Source organism: Hoplias malabaricus, chromosome Y (genome assembly GCF_029633855.1).
Source record: "Hoplias malabaricus isolate fHopMal1 chromosome Y, fHopMal1.hap1, whole genome shotgun sequence".
Taxonomy (NCBI): Eukaryota; Metazoa; Chordata; class Actinopteri; order Characiformes; family Erythrinidae; genus Hoplias; species Hoplias malabaricus.
This window is the reverse complement of record NC_089820.1, coordinates 9,943,894-9,960,410: the sequence shown is the minus strand read 5'-3', so window position 1 is coordinate 9,960,410 and position 16,517 is coordinate 9,943,894. Positions and strand designations below refer to the sequence as shown.

The 16,517-nt window shown below is 37.7% G+C and overlaps 1 protein-coding gene across 1 annotated transcript in view; it reads left to right on the top strand.

Annotated features, from left to right (window-relative positions):
* LOC136679068 (rho GTPase-activating protein 25-like) overlaps nt 1–12,036 on the top strand; it is a 32,909-nt gene extending 20,873 nt beyond the window's left edge. Inside the window, exons 7-12 of the mRNA XM_066657349.1 lie at nt 3,368–3,500; nt 4,779–4,852; nt 4,955–5,076; nt 6,499–6,659; nt 9,698–10,305; nt 11,080–12,036. Coding sequence (XP_066513446.1) covers nt 3,368–3,500; nt 4,779–4,852; nt 4,955–5,076; nt 6,499–6,659; nt 9,698–10,305; nt 11,080–11,281 — 1,300 coding nt within the window. The 3' untranslated portion in view covers nt 11,282–12,036. The remainder of the gene's footprint in view (nt 1–3,367; nt 3,501–4,778; nt 4,853–4,954; nt 5,077–6,498; nt 6,660–9,697; nt 10,306–11,079) is intronic.
* The last annotated feature ends 4,481 nt before the right edge of the window (nt 12,037–16,517 follow it).

The window sequence follows — 16,517 nt, the reverse complement described above, 5'->3', positions numbered from 1 at the left end:
TTATACCAATCTGTCTTTCCATATTCTGAAATCCTCTGTATGATACTTGTGATTCAGATTTGCGGGCTTTTCATCTTATACCAAAAACAAAGCAGTGAATCTGACTGAGTTTAGGGATGAACAGTAAAGGCAATAAATGAGTTTTGTGTTTAAACTGCTGAACGGTTGAAGATCGGCTAACTGTGTTTTGACTCAAGTTATCTTCACTTGTTGGAATACATGAAAATCTTACTTCATCAGGAAACATACATAACTACTCATTTGGAACTGTGAGAGAATTTGAGAGAATGCGTAAACGGTGAGGGATCATTTGCATATTGCAGCCTTCTGCAATCATTATCATTATGGCTAAATACAACATTACAGCAAAATGTAATAATATATACTGTGCCCGACATCAGTGTAATATATGTGAAATTGTGGAAAAAGTCATTCAAATTTCTCTGGAGACAGTCGTAATTTTAGGAGAGCAGAAAAGGTGTTAATCCTTCTCAATAAAACCTAGTGAAAGAGAGATAGAGAGAGAGACAGAGAAAGAGTGAAAAAGAGACAGCTGCAAAAACACGATTTCTTTCACAGCTTCACATCAGAGATATGTGGTCCAGCCACATCCTGTTCTAACTGAGGTGTATCCTCTATCACTATTGAACACACACACACACACACACGCATGCATATACTTCACTAAACAGCTCAATCAAAAAGCTTTGCTATTTTAAATTGATTATTGTAGCACTCAGGATAACCCAAGCACTTCCCATCTATATGGCCACATTAATCTAACAAGCCTTAGTGTTAGTTTCCTTTTCCTTAAAGGAGCAATCAGTCGTGATTCTTACACAATTTAAAAATAAATAAATAAATAATAATAATAAAAATTAAACCACCTAGTGACCTGGATGTGTCTAATTCTATGCTAAACCCATGTAATCATGGCTATAAACATATTGGATAGTCTCTATATGAAGCACAAACAGGTTAATTCAGAGACTACAAAGCAGTTTGTAAAAATTGTAAATAATCAGTTTTTAAAAAATGACTGATTTCTCCTTTAAGAAATGTTAAGAATATTTAAAATAGGTGCTAATGGCAAATGACATGATAATAACCACATTTGTCCTGGAAATTAGCTCGTCCAGCCACACCCTTCTGGTAGAATGTTGAGAGCCATTAAAGCCAACACAATCAGACATTCACAAAGCTTCTTCCCCAAAGCTGTGGAGTTCAAATACCTGATTGAATAAAACGGAACTGCAAACTAAACCACCCCACAACTTCACCAAAGTGTATAATATGCACATGGTTATAATGTTCACATAATTCAGTAATGTACTGTAGTAGAATATACTGTCTACACTCTAATTTCCTAATGCATGTAGTACAACTGTACTAAAACTATTATATACTAATTATTCATTCATTCATTATCTTTAAGTGCTTATCCAGTTCAGGGTCGAGAGCCGACCTGGAATCATTGGGCGCAAGATGGGAATACACCCTGGAGGGGGCACCAGTCCTTCACAGGGCAACACACACTTACACATTCACTCACGGACACTTTTGAGTCGTCAATCCACCTACCAACGTGTGTTTTTGGAAACCGGAGCACCCAGAGGATACCCATGCGAACACGGGGAGAACACACCAACTCCTCACAGACAGTCACCCGGAGCAGGACTCGAACCCACAACTTCCAGGTCCCAGGAGCTGTGTGACTGCGACACTACCTGTTGCACCATCTATAGTATATAGTATATATATCAGTATATACTAATTAATACTTTATTATATGTCAGTGTGTCCCAGTGCACATTCATTCATTCATTCATTCATTCATTGTCTGTAAGCACTTATCCAGTTCAGGGTCACAGTGGGTCTGCAGCCGACCTGGAATCACTGGGCACAAGGCAGGAAAAACCTTGGAGGTGGTGCCAGTCCTTCACAGGGCGACACACATACACACAAATACACACACATTCACTCACACCTACGAACACGTTTGAGTCACTAATCCACCAACCAACGTGTGTTTTTGGACCATGGGAGGAAACCGGAGCACCCGGAGGAAACCCACTCAGACAGGAGGGGAACACACCAAGCTCCTCACAGACAGTCACCCAGAGGTGGACTTGAACCCAACAACTGAACTTACTTATTCTAGTGTTAAAAAATAGTGTATGTGGTTTTTATATTGTCAATATTTTACCCAGTGATAGACTGCCCTCTCCAGGATATGTTCCTGCCTTGTGCCTAATGATTCCATGTAGACTTTCAACCCACTTTCAGTCCTGAAAGGACGGAGCTCTAACAGAAGATGGGTCTTGGAAGATGGGTATTGAGACACTGCTACTACGCAAACATGCAACCTTCATTCATGCCCTCAAAAGGGCACAAGTAGAGAAAGGGAAGCAAGGGTAGTATTGGTAATATATATAGTAATGGTAGTATTTGGGCTTGAGGTAAGAGGAGGACTGATCAGAGGAGGCAGAGCCGTTATCCACCACAATACAAGCCTCACTGACCATGGATACTGCTCTTCCCATGTTAATCACCTTACATCAAGCACACACACAGACACCCCCATCCCCACTCAGTGCCACTGTCACAATGTGTTCACATACGGCACTTTCTATATTTTAATTAACAGCTACCTTCTTTGTGCTGCGTTTAACATATTGAGTAATATAACAGAAGAAATCTAGCCTGTCCAAATGTTATAGCTTGTTTAATTGTTGATGGCTTATTCCACTTTGATGTAACTCAGTAAGTAAATAGAAATTGCAAAATAAAATTTGTTTAAATGATTTTGTTCCCTGCTGAACATCTCATCTTATCTTAAGTTAGAAAATCACCAAACTATCTTTTGACCAGAGGTGTCCAAACGTCTGCATGTGGCTGTATGTCCAAATCTTTTTACAGCTGCTCAAAATGTTCATTAGTAGTTTGTTTCCTCTTTGCTGCACTGACAGGTGCCACACTTCTGCAAAGGCTTTAGACTGGATGTTGAAACTTTGTTGTGTATATTTGATTGCATTCAGCCCACAACAACACTAGCAAGGTCTGGTAATGATTTTGGACACTACATGTTGGGTATAGTGACCTTAGGGCCTAGTCACATGTGTGTTGGTCCCTGCAGAGCATCCCAGTCTATGGGTCAATGCTTTTCTATAAAAACTACAGAACATTGTGTGTGTGAAATTGATTGGAGCAATGGGGGCACTTTAAAATAGTGTAATTAATTCAAGGTGTGTCTAGTTACCTTTGGACATGTATAAGACATGCTTTATGCAAACAGTCATTTTTGCCTCTTCAGCCTGGCTTTCTGAGTATTTAATAAATCGCAATGTGGTTTTTCTGTTGTCTGCAGTGATACTGATGTCCACACAGTGGCGTCCTTACTCAAGCTGTATTTGAGGGAGTTGCCTGAGCCTGTGGTTCCTTGGACTCAGTACCAGGACTTTCTGGACAGCACCTTGACGCTGGATGCCACAACAGCGACAGTGAGACCCATTCTACTATGTTTTCTTCTTGTCTTTATGTATAAGTAACTAAATACAATGCAAACATCATTGGGCACCTGCCTCAGACTTGAATACACAAGTCTCGTAGTTAAAAAATGTAAAATTATTCTTCTTACAGGTAAAGTTTAGCTTCAGATTCTTTACTTGAGTTAATCTATAAATAAACCTTGAGGAATTCCCTTTTAAAGGACACTTAAAAAGGAGACATATTCTGTGGAACATTCATTTGGTTCAGAACAAATTGAGGACATGTGTGGGGAACGGTTTGTCAAGGCAGTGGCTTCTACAATATTTCCTAGCTTATCACTGGCTTTCCCTTCATACCCAAGTTCTGTAGTTTTCATATGTCTCTTCTCCTAAATATAAAATCATGGGAGAAACTGACGTATAATTAATTGAATAGTATAAGGATTTTTTAAAACCTAGTAATAAAATTACAAGTATTTGTTGGAGGAAAAAAATAATAAGAAAAAATATTTGAAATGTTTACTTAAAGTTTGTTTTTAATTACAGAATGTACAGTATCACCTCTGGTGCTCAGGAGCCTGAATTTCCAGGACTGAGACTGAGGATTGCTTGTGAGAATCATGTTAGACTCCCAAGCAGAATATAGCAGTTCACAGCTGTAACAACACTGTACAGTATCTGAGGCCAAAAAAATCCTAAACATTTGTACCCCTGACTCCAATGCCTGTGACATGCTTAGACAGTTGAACAACTTAAGTTATCTTATGTCACTTTTAAAAATAATCAAAGGCTGTTTAAATTTAAGGACAAAAAGCTTTTAATGTCAAAATACAAGATAATCACAGGACAGACTGATAACCAAAGACCACCCTGTTTTCACATTTCCAAAAGCTATTGTACAGATGTGAGTGTAAACTAAAATGTAGTCAGTAATTTGTAGCACCAGAAATGAGCAAAGAGCAGAGACTGTCATTTTGTTGTTGTTTTTTTTTAAAGTGCAACTCATATGAAATGAATAATCAAATTACTTTGTTTTTCTTATTAAAACCAATTTAGTTTAGTGTACACAGTACAGTAGTTTGCAATGGTGCGGCATCAGATACATTCTGGCGACAAGGTGCCCGTGTTACGGCTATATTGAAACTATGAACAATGAATCACTGAAGGAAATGACTCACTGGTCGTACTGTTCTGTGATAAACTGCAGGATACTATTTTGTTGTTATCCTTGTAGGACACTAATTCTCATGTAAGCGCTTCCAATGTGTTGCAATCTGTTTTACCACATAGGGGAGGGAGAATCTGGAGAAACAGATCAGCCTACTTCCAAAAGTGAACTACAACCTTCTGAGTTACACATGCAGGTATGTCTGAATTTACACATAAGAGTCTGTATACTCAGTAAATACAATGGATGGTCTTTTGCGTTAATGTTGAGTCATTGGAACTGGTATCTTTGTATGCAGATTCCTCTTTGAAGTGCAACAGCACTCAAAGGTGAACAAAATGAGTGTGGAGAACCTGGCCACAGTGATGGGAGTGAACCTGTTTAAACCACAGGTCGAGGACGCAATCAGCATGATGAAGGGTGAGCAAACAAGCTGCAAGTTTAAGCTCTTTGTGTTTGTGATGCAGAACTAATCTTCTAACATCAGTATCTGACCTCACAGAGATGTTTTGACATCTAGTCTAAAGCCTCCTCTGATGGGTAGAAGCTATTCTTGCAGCAGAGATGGTTAAACTGGTGATTTTGGAACCAATTTGCATCCACATATTTTTTTATTTTATTGTTAATCCCCAATTTTGGTTGATTATTTTCAATCCAGTTATTAGCTGTTGCCAATTATATCCCTCATTATTTCTCCCAAGACTGAAAGCTAAGCCACCATTTTTGGTCAGGTAAAGTTACTTCCCTTAAGGCATTTGTGGTCAACCGGCTTCTTCTTTTTAAACAGCCACCAGTGAAACACTACTGAACAAATTCACATGTCATAGGAGTGTCTGAAGATTTGTGCTAAGGCCACTGATGGCTGGGGATTAAACTTGCAATCTCTTGGTGATAGGACCATCTCTTATGGTGCTTTTCCACTGCATGGAACCTACACAAATCTGCTCGACTCAGCACAGCTCTTTTGCTTTTCCACTGGCCAAATCTGGTACCATGTCCCTGGAACCGGGTAGGTTTTCAGTCCCAGCTAGCTCGGGGTTCCAGCCATGCAGAGTAGGTACTAAATGGTGATGTGTAAACCCTGCAGAGCACTGATTTGCCAGAGCTATGTCAATCACCACAAAACGCAGAGCTCATTCAAATCCAGCACAAACCACCGCTTGTAAAATCTCTTAAATTACAGCAGCGTTCTTGCTTATTTTTATAGTTGAATCACAACGGCAGCTTGTGTCTTTAACTCGATGCGTTTTGAAGAGGTTTATAAGCTTCTTGGGCCATTGGCCAATGAAAGTTGAAAAGCCAAAAGTGCAACTAGTAAAACTGATCTGTGAGAACTGGGGCACGGAGCCGTGTTTAGTCCAAAAAACTAAAACAGCATGCAAATACATCATGAGCAAACGGCACCTAACTTTACCCACGCAGTTCTTGTGGTTTTCAAAGACAGTGATTCTTGTAAGAAACGTTTTTTTCTGATGTCACTGTCACCATTTTCGACAAGCTTCAAGTGTGCTGAGCCGGACCCATGCGGTGGAAAAGCACCTTTAGACTGCTGGACCACTCAGGAGCACTGTTATTTTTATTTTAATAGAAATAAAATCATTGTGTAGAAATTGAAAAAAAGCCTCTTCTGCAGGCACACATTAAAATACAATTATAAGACTATCATCTGTTCAGCTTTGACACATGTGAAATGTTATGACTCTATTGAGTTGGTAGAGGGCAATGAGGAATGAAAGGTTTATGAGAACTTCCAGTTCTGAAAACAATTCATATCTCTCCACAAAACTATATTAAAATAACTCGCGCATAATACACACTCCTGTCCCTCTTTCTCTGTCTCAGGGACTCCTATGATCCAGAAGGTGATGACAGTGATGATTAGGCATCATGAGCTACTCTTTCCTGCCTCTAAAGATGTGCCTCCATCTCCTCCTCCCAGCAAAAAGACAAAAAGTCAGAAAGCCAGTAATCCACGCAGCTTTGTTGGGTGGGAATCTGCAGAGGTAAGGACTGCTTCACACACTGCCTCTACATTTTCTACAACTGAGATCTTCAGTGTAGTCGTAGCAGTTTTCAGTGGGTGCCTTTGGTGACAGAATTAATCAATCAAATTGACCACAATGACACTGAGCCATGGTTTATATAAATTTCCTTTTTGTGGGGTAATGCTATTGTAATTCTTAACTAAAATCCTAACAAATGTAAAGGTTTGGGCCCTAGAGGAAGAAAATTCCTAATTTTGGTGCAGGATTTAATATTAGTAAATATATTGGGGTAAAAATATGAAATATGTTATACATGTATACTGGAGTACAAATATAATTAGAAAATATACAAATTAGCAAAAAACAAAATATTTGTGAATTAAAATGTGTAAAAGTGTTTATATTGAGATTTATATTTACGTTCATATAAAAACATCAGTAGAATTTGTACATTTACCAGGAAAGTTCAAACATTTGCAGATCTATATATCTGATATACATTAATCAAAACATTAAGTGTGGAAACAAAGATGTAATTTTATCAACAATACAGGTCCATTTTGTAGTTCTACAAATACCAACTGTGGTTCCTCTGTTGCTGTGCATACATTCTTAGTCCATTTTCAACCTATTCTTCGATAAACAGGAACCCACAGGACCACAACATAGCAGGTATCACATGGGTGGTGGAAACTTTTCAGCCCTGATGCGGTGGCAGTATATTAGTGTGTTGCCCTAGAATGAGTGGATCAGTTTTTAAACACAGTGCCCACACGCTGTCCACTCTATGTGACACACTTTATTGGTCCACTTTGTAGATGTAAAATGAGACACAGTAGCTCATCTGCTGCTGCAATTTGTATTGTTCATTCTCTAATCCTCATCAGTGATTACAAAGTTTTTGGTCTATGGACTATTCTAGGTCCAACAGTAACACTATGTATTTAAAAAGCTGACCCACTCACTCAGTGCAACACGAATTAAGACAACACTAACACATCTGTGTCACAGCTGAGAGTAGTCCAACTCACAAATTATATCTCTGTGGTGGTCCTGTAGGTGTCCTGACCATTGAAGAACAGGGTGAACAGTGTGAGAGAACACTCTGGGTTTTGTACTAACTGTTTGTAGAACTACAAAGTGCTCCTATGTGGAGTTGATGCACATTATCAACACAATAATTGTAGAAAGAAGAGGTAATTTGAAAGTTGTGTCTTTCTGGTGTAAATTTTATATTTTAACTGAAACGTGCAGCCACTGTTTCTCTCACAGGATGTCATTGGGTTCATGTGATGAAAATAATTTAATTGTGGAAAAATAATATAATCATTCTGCTGAAGCTTGTTTTGTATGGAGGACCAAAAAGGCAGGGAGGTGGTATAAAATGTAAATAAATATAAATTTAAAAGTTCTAAATAAGTTTTTAATTTATATTTTTCATTAAAGGGTAAATTGTTTCACTTTCAATATGTGTTCTATGTTCTGTTCTGAATAAAAGAGAGATATATGAGATTTGCAAATTATTCCACTGTATATTTCTGTTTTTTTTTTTCCATGTTATATGTATTTTCATTTTACAGTATCCAGCCGTTTTTGGAATGAGGGTTGTAAATAAGTGCACCAACAATTTAGTTTACATGGGGCCCTAAAACCCTTAGAGCTTTTCCACCAAACATCCTTTGTGTTAGTGAAGTCCTGGTGTAACCCACCGTTGAATTCCGCTGGTAGTGCACCATGATCTCCGACTCACTCCCCACTTTGGTAAACTTAACGGTCAACTTAAGAGATTGTTCACATCTACACACTTGCACAGCAATTTATATTTAAAGCTTCACTGATTAATAATAAAATGTAATTGAGAAAAGGTCCATTAAGTAGAATGATCACCCTTGTAACATAAATAAATAAATAAATAATTTATTGAAATAATTTATTGAAAATATTGAATGAAATATGCTTTTCTATTACTCAATATATTTTCATTTTGCAAATGTGGTCCTCATTACCTCATTAGTCTTCATTACTTGAAATATTTAAATGACATTTACAACTATATGGAGTACATCAATTTTAAACCCCACCCTCCCACTTTTCATTAAGCAATCTCCTACAAAACAGATTGTTAAATCCAAATTAAAAACTTTTTTTTCTCTCTGGCGATTTTCTGTCTTTTTAGATATTTCAGTCATTTGTTCTGCCTTGATTATGCTGTCTTGCCATCAGTAGGTCGTCCACAATATTTTGTTCTTAGATCTTTTTTATTGGTTTTATTTCTTTTATGTGTTTTTTTTTTTCTCACAATTTTATCTGTTTATGTTTTGTTAGTTGATTTTATAGTGCAGCACTTTGGCTGACTCTTTAAAATGGGCTATATAAACAAATATGACTTGACTTGACTACACAGTGTGGGTTGGAAAAATATTTAACTGAGGTTCCAGGCGGGACTTTAAAGAACTTACTCATGTTGGGCCAGAACAAATACCCATTCTAAATTGAGCTCTACTCTTCTACTTCTAGGAAAACTTGAATTTATTATAAAGCTTGAAATCAGCTTCGGCCAGTCTGAACTGTTGCTGTTTTCCCTAAATTTTGAAAACATTCTAGTAATGAAGATTGAGCACATTTGCAAAATGAAAGGAAATTGAGTAATGGAACATTATATTTCATACAAATGAAATAATTTAATTATATTTCAAATAATTACTTTGTATTTATAAGTGTCGTCCCAAACAAGTCCATTACAAGCTCAGCAGCACCCCCTCATCTTGACTGGACTTCAGATTAGACAGACTTTCTAGTGGCACTCGTGCATTCATAACTGAGCAAGCATACGGTTTACTTCCAATATGAAGAAACCCTGTTTACCCTTCCGCTGAGCTTCCCGAAACCTTATACAGATACTTTTTTAAATTGAACTTCTTAAATTAGCCAAGTATATGTCATTACCCATACATAGTTAGTCTCGATAGATCTCTTGAATCATCCTCTGGAGCTCCTTTATAATATCAGCTGCTAATTTATTTCTCCTCACCAATCACTTCCTTTGATTTTCACAGTGTGAGGTGTCATCCCTGTCTGAGTCTCCAGAAGAAGAAGAAGTGGATACTCCAGAGATAGAGAGAAGGGGACAATCATTTGAGGCAGTATCAGAGTTCTCACCCACCTCTCCACCCTCTCCATCTTTATCATCTCCGACTATGGTGGACGCATGGTGTGGAAGCCCCAGGAAACGTACACAGACTCTGCCCAGCTTGGGTGGCCCACCAGGTGTGGGGAAAGTTTCTCAAAAGCCAGCCTGGGACCGCTGGAGCAGACTGCCAGAGAGTTTTGAAGAGAGTGATGAGAAATCACTTTCGGAAGACATTTTTAAAATCCTGGACCTGCAAAAGGTTACTGTCTTCCCTGGAAAACCAAGCAAAGAGGAGAAAACTGGAGGTGAAGATGCCACCTTAGAAATGAAGGGCAATAATGTCCTGATTAAACACACAGATCCTCCAGAAATAAAATCAGACCCAAAGGTCAAACAGCCAGACAGTCCACAGCAAAGTGCACCAACCCTGGGCAAAGAAGAGAAATCAAAGCCCCCAGCTAGAATTCCTCCATCCCAGAATATTACAGCAACCCAGAATAATAACACAGTTGACCAACAAGATCTCATCACCAGGTATATTCTGAATAAGCCATTCTCAATTTTTATGGAATACAATACTACAATAATTCCCCAGTGGCATGTAATCAAACTTTGCACGTGGTCCAAAAGGACTGACCCTTTCACCAGGAGATTAAAAGACTAGAGGTGCATCAGCTATCCAAGGCTGGGAGTTATAGGGAGCACAATTGGCCTTACTTCCTGGATGGGTTGGATGGCCCTTTCCAAAACTATGAAAACCCAAAGGTTTCTAGACACCACTTGTAATTATTGAAATCAGCTAGTATAGAATGTACCCAAAAATATGCATAAAATATTATGCATACAGAGCATCTGCACATGGGCCTAAGGTCACCATGCACACTGCCAAGCCTGGGTTAAAGCCCTTTAGGATTATTTTGCAGATCTAGGGCACTGCTTTCTTACAATAGGTTACAGTATACAGTATAAAGCCTTCCCAGTATATTAGATGTTATTAATACATCCAGGGGTGGTGTATGGGAGTGGGATTCTATACCGTGTATTATTAAATCAGTTGCGCCATTATAGATTATTGGTCACTCTTTACATGTTTTGGTTTACTTACATAGTTAAACAAGTTGAAAAAGTTCATTAAGGGGATTATTTTATTTTAGGGAAATTACTGCAGTTTTTACAGTGTTGGCTCTGCAGGGCTGATTTCATTGATAGGAATTAAGCGTCATGGATATTGTTGTCCTTTCATTGAAGAATGTCCATGTCCAGGAGATAATAATTTATAAAGTTGTGTGTCTCTGTGTATCTGTTTAGCCTGCAGCAGAGGAACAAGGAGTTGAGTGCTACAGTAGCAGAACTGCAGTCAGCTTTGGAGGCAGAGCGACGCTGTAAAGCTGCCCTGGAGATTCTTCTGAGAAACACAGAGCGGAGCAGGGATGAAGCCCTAAGACGCAATGAGCACCTGGACAGAGATATCCAGGAATTCCTGAACAAAGCCAGAAGTGGGCAACCTTAGGACCACCAAAACACTGCCCTCAGTCGAGGCTGCCTTACACTTCATGCCCATGTGTGAGATCCTTGTGGATCTCTTTATAATCTAAACTGTCTCACATAATATGGAATCTAAATTTGGTTTGATGACCATATTGCTACTTGTTTCATTTCACCTTAAAATGGTTCTTTAGGAACCATTGGTTTCAATGCAACCAATGGTTGCATATGGAACTATAGACATTCAGAAACGAACGTTTTTGTTTTTTTTTCCCTAAAAATTAATGGTCCTACTCTACGATGGAAACTTCTTGTAAGGAAAGAATTTTTATTTCAAAACGGTTCTAACATTCATAGGAAAACAAAAAAAAAGGTGTGTATCCTTTTTTCAGTGCTAAATTGAACTGTTTTTGCTACAAGTGTAGGCTCATGTTCTGCACAAATACACTGAGGCCAAGCATCTGGCCAAACATCAGTGGTCAAACATATACTGATATATTAGTTTTATTTAAAAATTAAGGACTTTAATATATGAAATATCATTAGATTATGAACATTAGGTCTCCTCTGCGAGGTAACTTTAATTTTAATAATAAAGTTTCTAACTTGCATGTAAAAATTATCGGCCGGTACCGATATACAATACGTCTGTGATGTATTCTTAAACACACAAAGATTGGTGCGGAGTATCTCTGTCTCCCAGTGTTGAGAAAAAATGCTTTTGGACTGTGATCTCATTTCAGGATTTGCTTTTAATAGACATTTTAATAAACTTTCTTTTGCCAAGGACTGGTTTCATACATATGTTTAGTCCGGTGTGAATAACATTTCCTATTATTATGCCATTACTAAATGCAACAGATTATTTAGTAAGTCACCAAACCTACAAAACAGATACATTTGGAAATCCTAGTGCAAAGCCTGATCATGTTCCTGCCAATATATATATATATATAATATAGTTTGGTTGCAGAAAAGCATTCTCAGAATCAAAGGTGAATATATACTCTGCTAGATTACAGGCAAACTGTGACAATTAGATCCTTATTTAGTGTCATAAACACCAACTTGTGATAAAACCCTTTAAAATAATGCTGATTCCTTAACACTAAATTACCTCTAGTGAAGCCATTCTGTTCAAAGTTCTAGTTAAAACAAAGTCAGCATGTTTGACTGCTCATCCAGTGTGTGTTGCTGCCTTGAACCAAGTGACTCCAGGTAGCATCCCTGAATTGGATAAGTGGTTTAATGAATGAATAAACAAACATATTTTATTTGTAGCTTGTAACAGGTGTTAACATATACTATGTAGCAGTTTTACAGTTTCTCTTTCAGTAAAGAGCCCTTGCATAGACTACATCACACTCAGTGATGTGACTTCCAGAAGGCCACCTTCTCATGAAATTGTGTGAAATCAAAGCATTATTAGTTAACTCCACTGTCACCTCTTACATATGTTTGTAGTTAATCTACACTTTTAAGCATTCAGTACAACTGAGTTCCTGCCCAATGAGAAAACTGGATTTGCTACATCTACCTAGATAATACCTAGGAAATATATGTTGACTTGTTAATTTGCTGTTGGGAAATTTGTCACATTTTTCATTAATATAAAATAGTTCTTTTTAGATAAGGAGATATTTAATTGGCTGGGGTGAGAAAGAAATATGAAGAATTTCTGGACACTGTAATGAGCATGAGAAAGAGTGAGCATGAGAGAGCATGGGATCGGGGAGCTATCATTCCACTTGAAGTAAACAGGGAAGATGCAAGGAAAATATTACGTAAGAACGGAAGCTTGCTAGTGGGATGCCTGAGAACTGTCACAATGATTGAAAAATGACAGAAAAACATGAGGCCCTGAGGTATGAAGGATGTGCCTGTCCAGATCAATAGGAAAACATCCAGTGTTCTGTCCATGACACAGATTTCAGATTGTTCTGGAATGTTTGTATTAGAAGTTTCTTGACGGTTGTGTGTACATAGTCAGAGACAGCAGCAGGCACGCTCAGCGATAACCAATGTGTTCAGTGAGTGTCAAAAGACAAAGAGGCAGAGAAAAACGCAAAGGAATCTTGGAACATTTGGTCACTGGGTCAGCATTCCTCTACACACCCATGTGAGGGTCCATCACTGTGATCTTTGACCTTATACGTCATTTCTAATCAGACGCACATAAAGCAGCCTCCACGTATCTGGTCCTCAGTCTGGACCTTTGCTTCATTAAGTGCTGGTGTATTTTCCCTGTTCACAGTAATCTGAGACAGGAGTTATTCTCAGAGGTGAGTAGCCTAAATCCATACTGAAGTAAACGTACTGTTACTTCAGTGAAACTGTTAATCATGTAAATGTAAATGAACCTTCACCAACAACAACTTGAGTTTGTTCCACTGACTGTAAATGAAGACCTGATTGATTCTTCCTTGACCTGCTAATTTTGCTGGTAATATATCTAATATATAAAGGCCTTCCGTGTAGTTTCTGAAGTTCTAAAAATGGGAGAAGTGGGAGATCTTTGTAGATTAATTAGAGAAAACAATATAAAGACTTTTTTGCTGGGTATTGCAAGATTTGAACTTGAATAAAAGTTCAAAAGTATCAGCTTGAAAAAACTGCTTAAAGGAAAGGGACATTGCAAAGTGGCTTTGAGTGACATAAATCCAAATGAAACAATACTAATGTGCAGGAAATTTTATGACTAGATTTTATACATTGGGATTTGATTGGATGTATTTCAAGTGTCCTGAGAGAACTGATTGTTTTAAATTGTTTGTTTAAATGAATCTTCCAATTAAACTGATTCAGTTTATTTGCACCCTTTTTAGGTAACTCTTAAAAATAATTAGGTGTTAGTTTAGCCATTCTTTTTCCTGCTCAACTTAAGTCCAGTTGATGCTCCAGCAATGTACATTGATTGGACTGATGTATGTCTGACACAGTGTTTGTGTGAATCCCATACTATGCTAAATATTATTCTTCAATCAGTCCAGTCTGACCATGTATTATCTCTTATCCCAACAACCATAAAATGTAAGTATTTACCGCCCCAGACTCATAGGTAAGTATGTTTTTTGGGAATGGCATAATTATTAATAGTAGTGAACAAACAAATACATATTTCCTGCCCATGTTTCTGACCTTGTGGTGATGAGTTGAATCACGTGTTGACTTGGTGGGAATATATTAAGTGATATATGTCATAAACAATGAACATACATAGTCTTATATTGGTTATAACATGAGGCTGTATGAAAGAATAAAACATCCCTTGAACAATTTCTTTGCACCATAGAAAATAATGTTCTAGGCAAGTGTAAAGTATCTGCAAAGTTGTACTAACAACATAGTTTTTTTAGTATTGTACACAAAGCATTCCAGCTGGAAATGCTTCATTCTCTGTGTGGGGCCACACTGGCAGATGCTTCAACACTCCCCTGCACTCTGCTGCAAATTTCCACCAGCTGCAAGGCCTCATAAGCCCTCAAATGACCGTGATAAGGGCTTCCTGGTACTTCTGAAAGGTCTGTTTGCTTGATGTGTGAGCATGGAGCAACATTCACCACTGAAGGACTGTTACTTTTTTGAGCCACATCTCTATCAGCCAACCACTGACTGGGAACAAGATTCATCGTGCAAAAGCAAAAAATAAAATATGACCATATATTGAATAGTATAATTTTTATGAAATGATAGTACTTATTTGGTTTAACATTAGGTTAATTAAGTTGGTTGTTTTTATAGATGCCAGATCATTTTATGGCACTCAATGGTTAACGAGAATTGCATTTAATAGAATAGCAGCTCTAAGATGAACAAAGGTTTCTAAATGTTTTGATCATGTAAATACCAAGTTGATACATGTCATATTTCTCTAATTGACACTTCTACAGAACATAAGTTTATTTAATTTTACCAGACATTTTAGGTAATCATGTCAAATATTTTCGAAGTTACTGACAGATCATTTTGATTGTCTCAATCTTGTCGTAACAAATGTTAAGTAATTAGCAAAATGATCTTGCAGTATAGCCTTACAACGGAAATAGCCTTAATTTTATGATGAGAAATATTTCCCATCATCACACTGCCTTTTTCGTAATTTGTTTTAATTTTACTATATCATTTGTTGTGTGAAATTTGCACAACGAATGGACCAATAGAACTGCTGCAAAATTACTTGGAATCCAATCGTTTTACACTGAGTTTCATTGAAATAAAGGATTTTTCTATTTACTATTTTGGAGATTTTTTCTTTGGACAGCATGATTTATTGACAACGTTTTTAATGCTTTCATTTGCAAAGTGTACATGCATGTTGCCTTCACCAATGTCTTGTATTGCACTAAAGTTCTACTTGAACTGAGAAGTTCTCAGTTACAGACAGTGAGATTGTAGTGTTTGATGTTGCTGACACAAGGTGAGTCTGTCTCATTTCAGCCACAAGTTCACCTTATACAGGTCAGATTTCAATGCATGCCAGTACATTAAGTCGTAAGGGCAAAAAATTAGGTTCAAATGTGTCTGCTATATGGGATATTATAGTTAAAAAAAAAAACAATATCTTATATGTTGTTTTGTAGAAATGGATCCTGAATTTGTGATATAATGATGGAAAAATGTGACAATGTGCATAATGGGGAATCATACACTGGGAGGTTTAAACTCTAAATTTTGCATTCAACAATTATAGACTTTTGATCATTTCTAAAATCACCCTCATGAACACCACAAAGATATGTCAACTAGACATAGAGGCCATTGCTCCTCACACCTCATTTCATTTCAACTTCCCTGTTTTGATGACTCGTGGCCACAGCAGATATCTATCCTACCACACTCAAGAATATCAGGACTGCTTAACAAGTTTTGTATGAAAGAAATGGTCAATGAAGCAGTAGCTCAACACTCAAACCACACCATTTGAAAAACAAATAAACAGTAGGCCCAAATCTTCCCTGGCTCACCCACCCAAACAAAAAAACACCCTAACAAGGAAGGGGCTTCTGCTGGTATCAGAACGATGTTTACAAAGTCCTCATTAAGGAAAGAAAGTAGATAACAGCACACACACACACACACACACTCACGCACACACACACACACACACACACACACAAACACACGAACATACACACACAGGGACACCATCAGCACTGAAATGCAGAGCTTCCCAGCTCATAGATAAGGGACAGAGAATGCAAGAGATAGTGAGAGAGAGAGCAAGAGAGAGAGGGAGGAAAAAACACAAGAAAAGAAGAAAA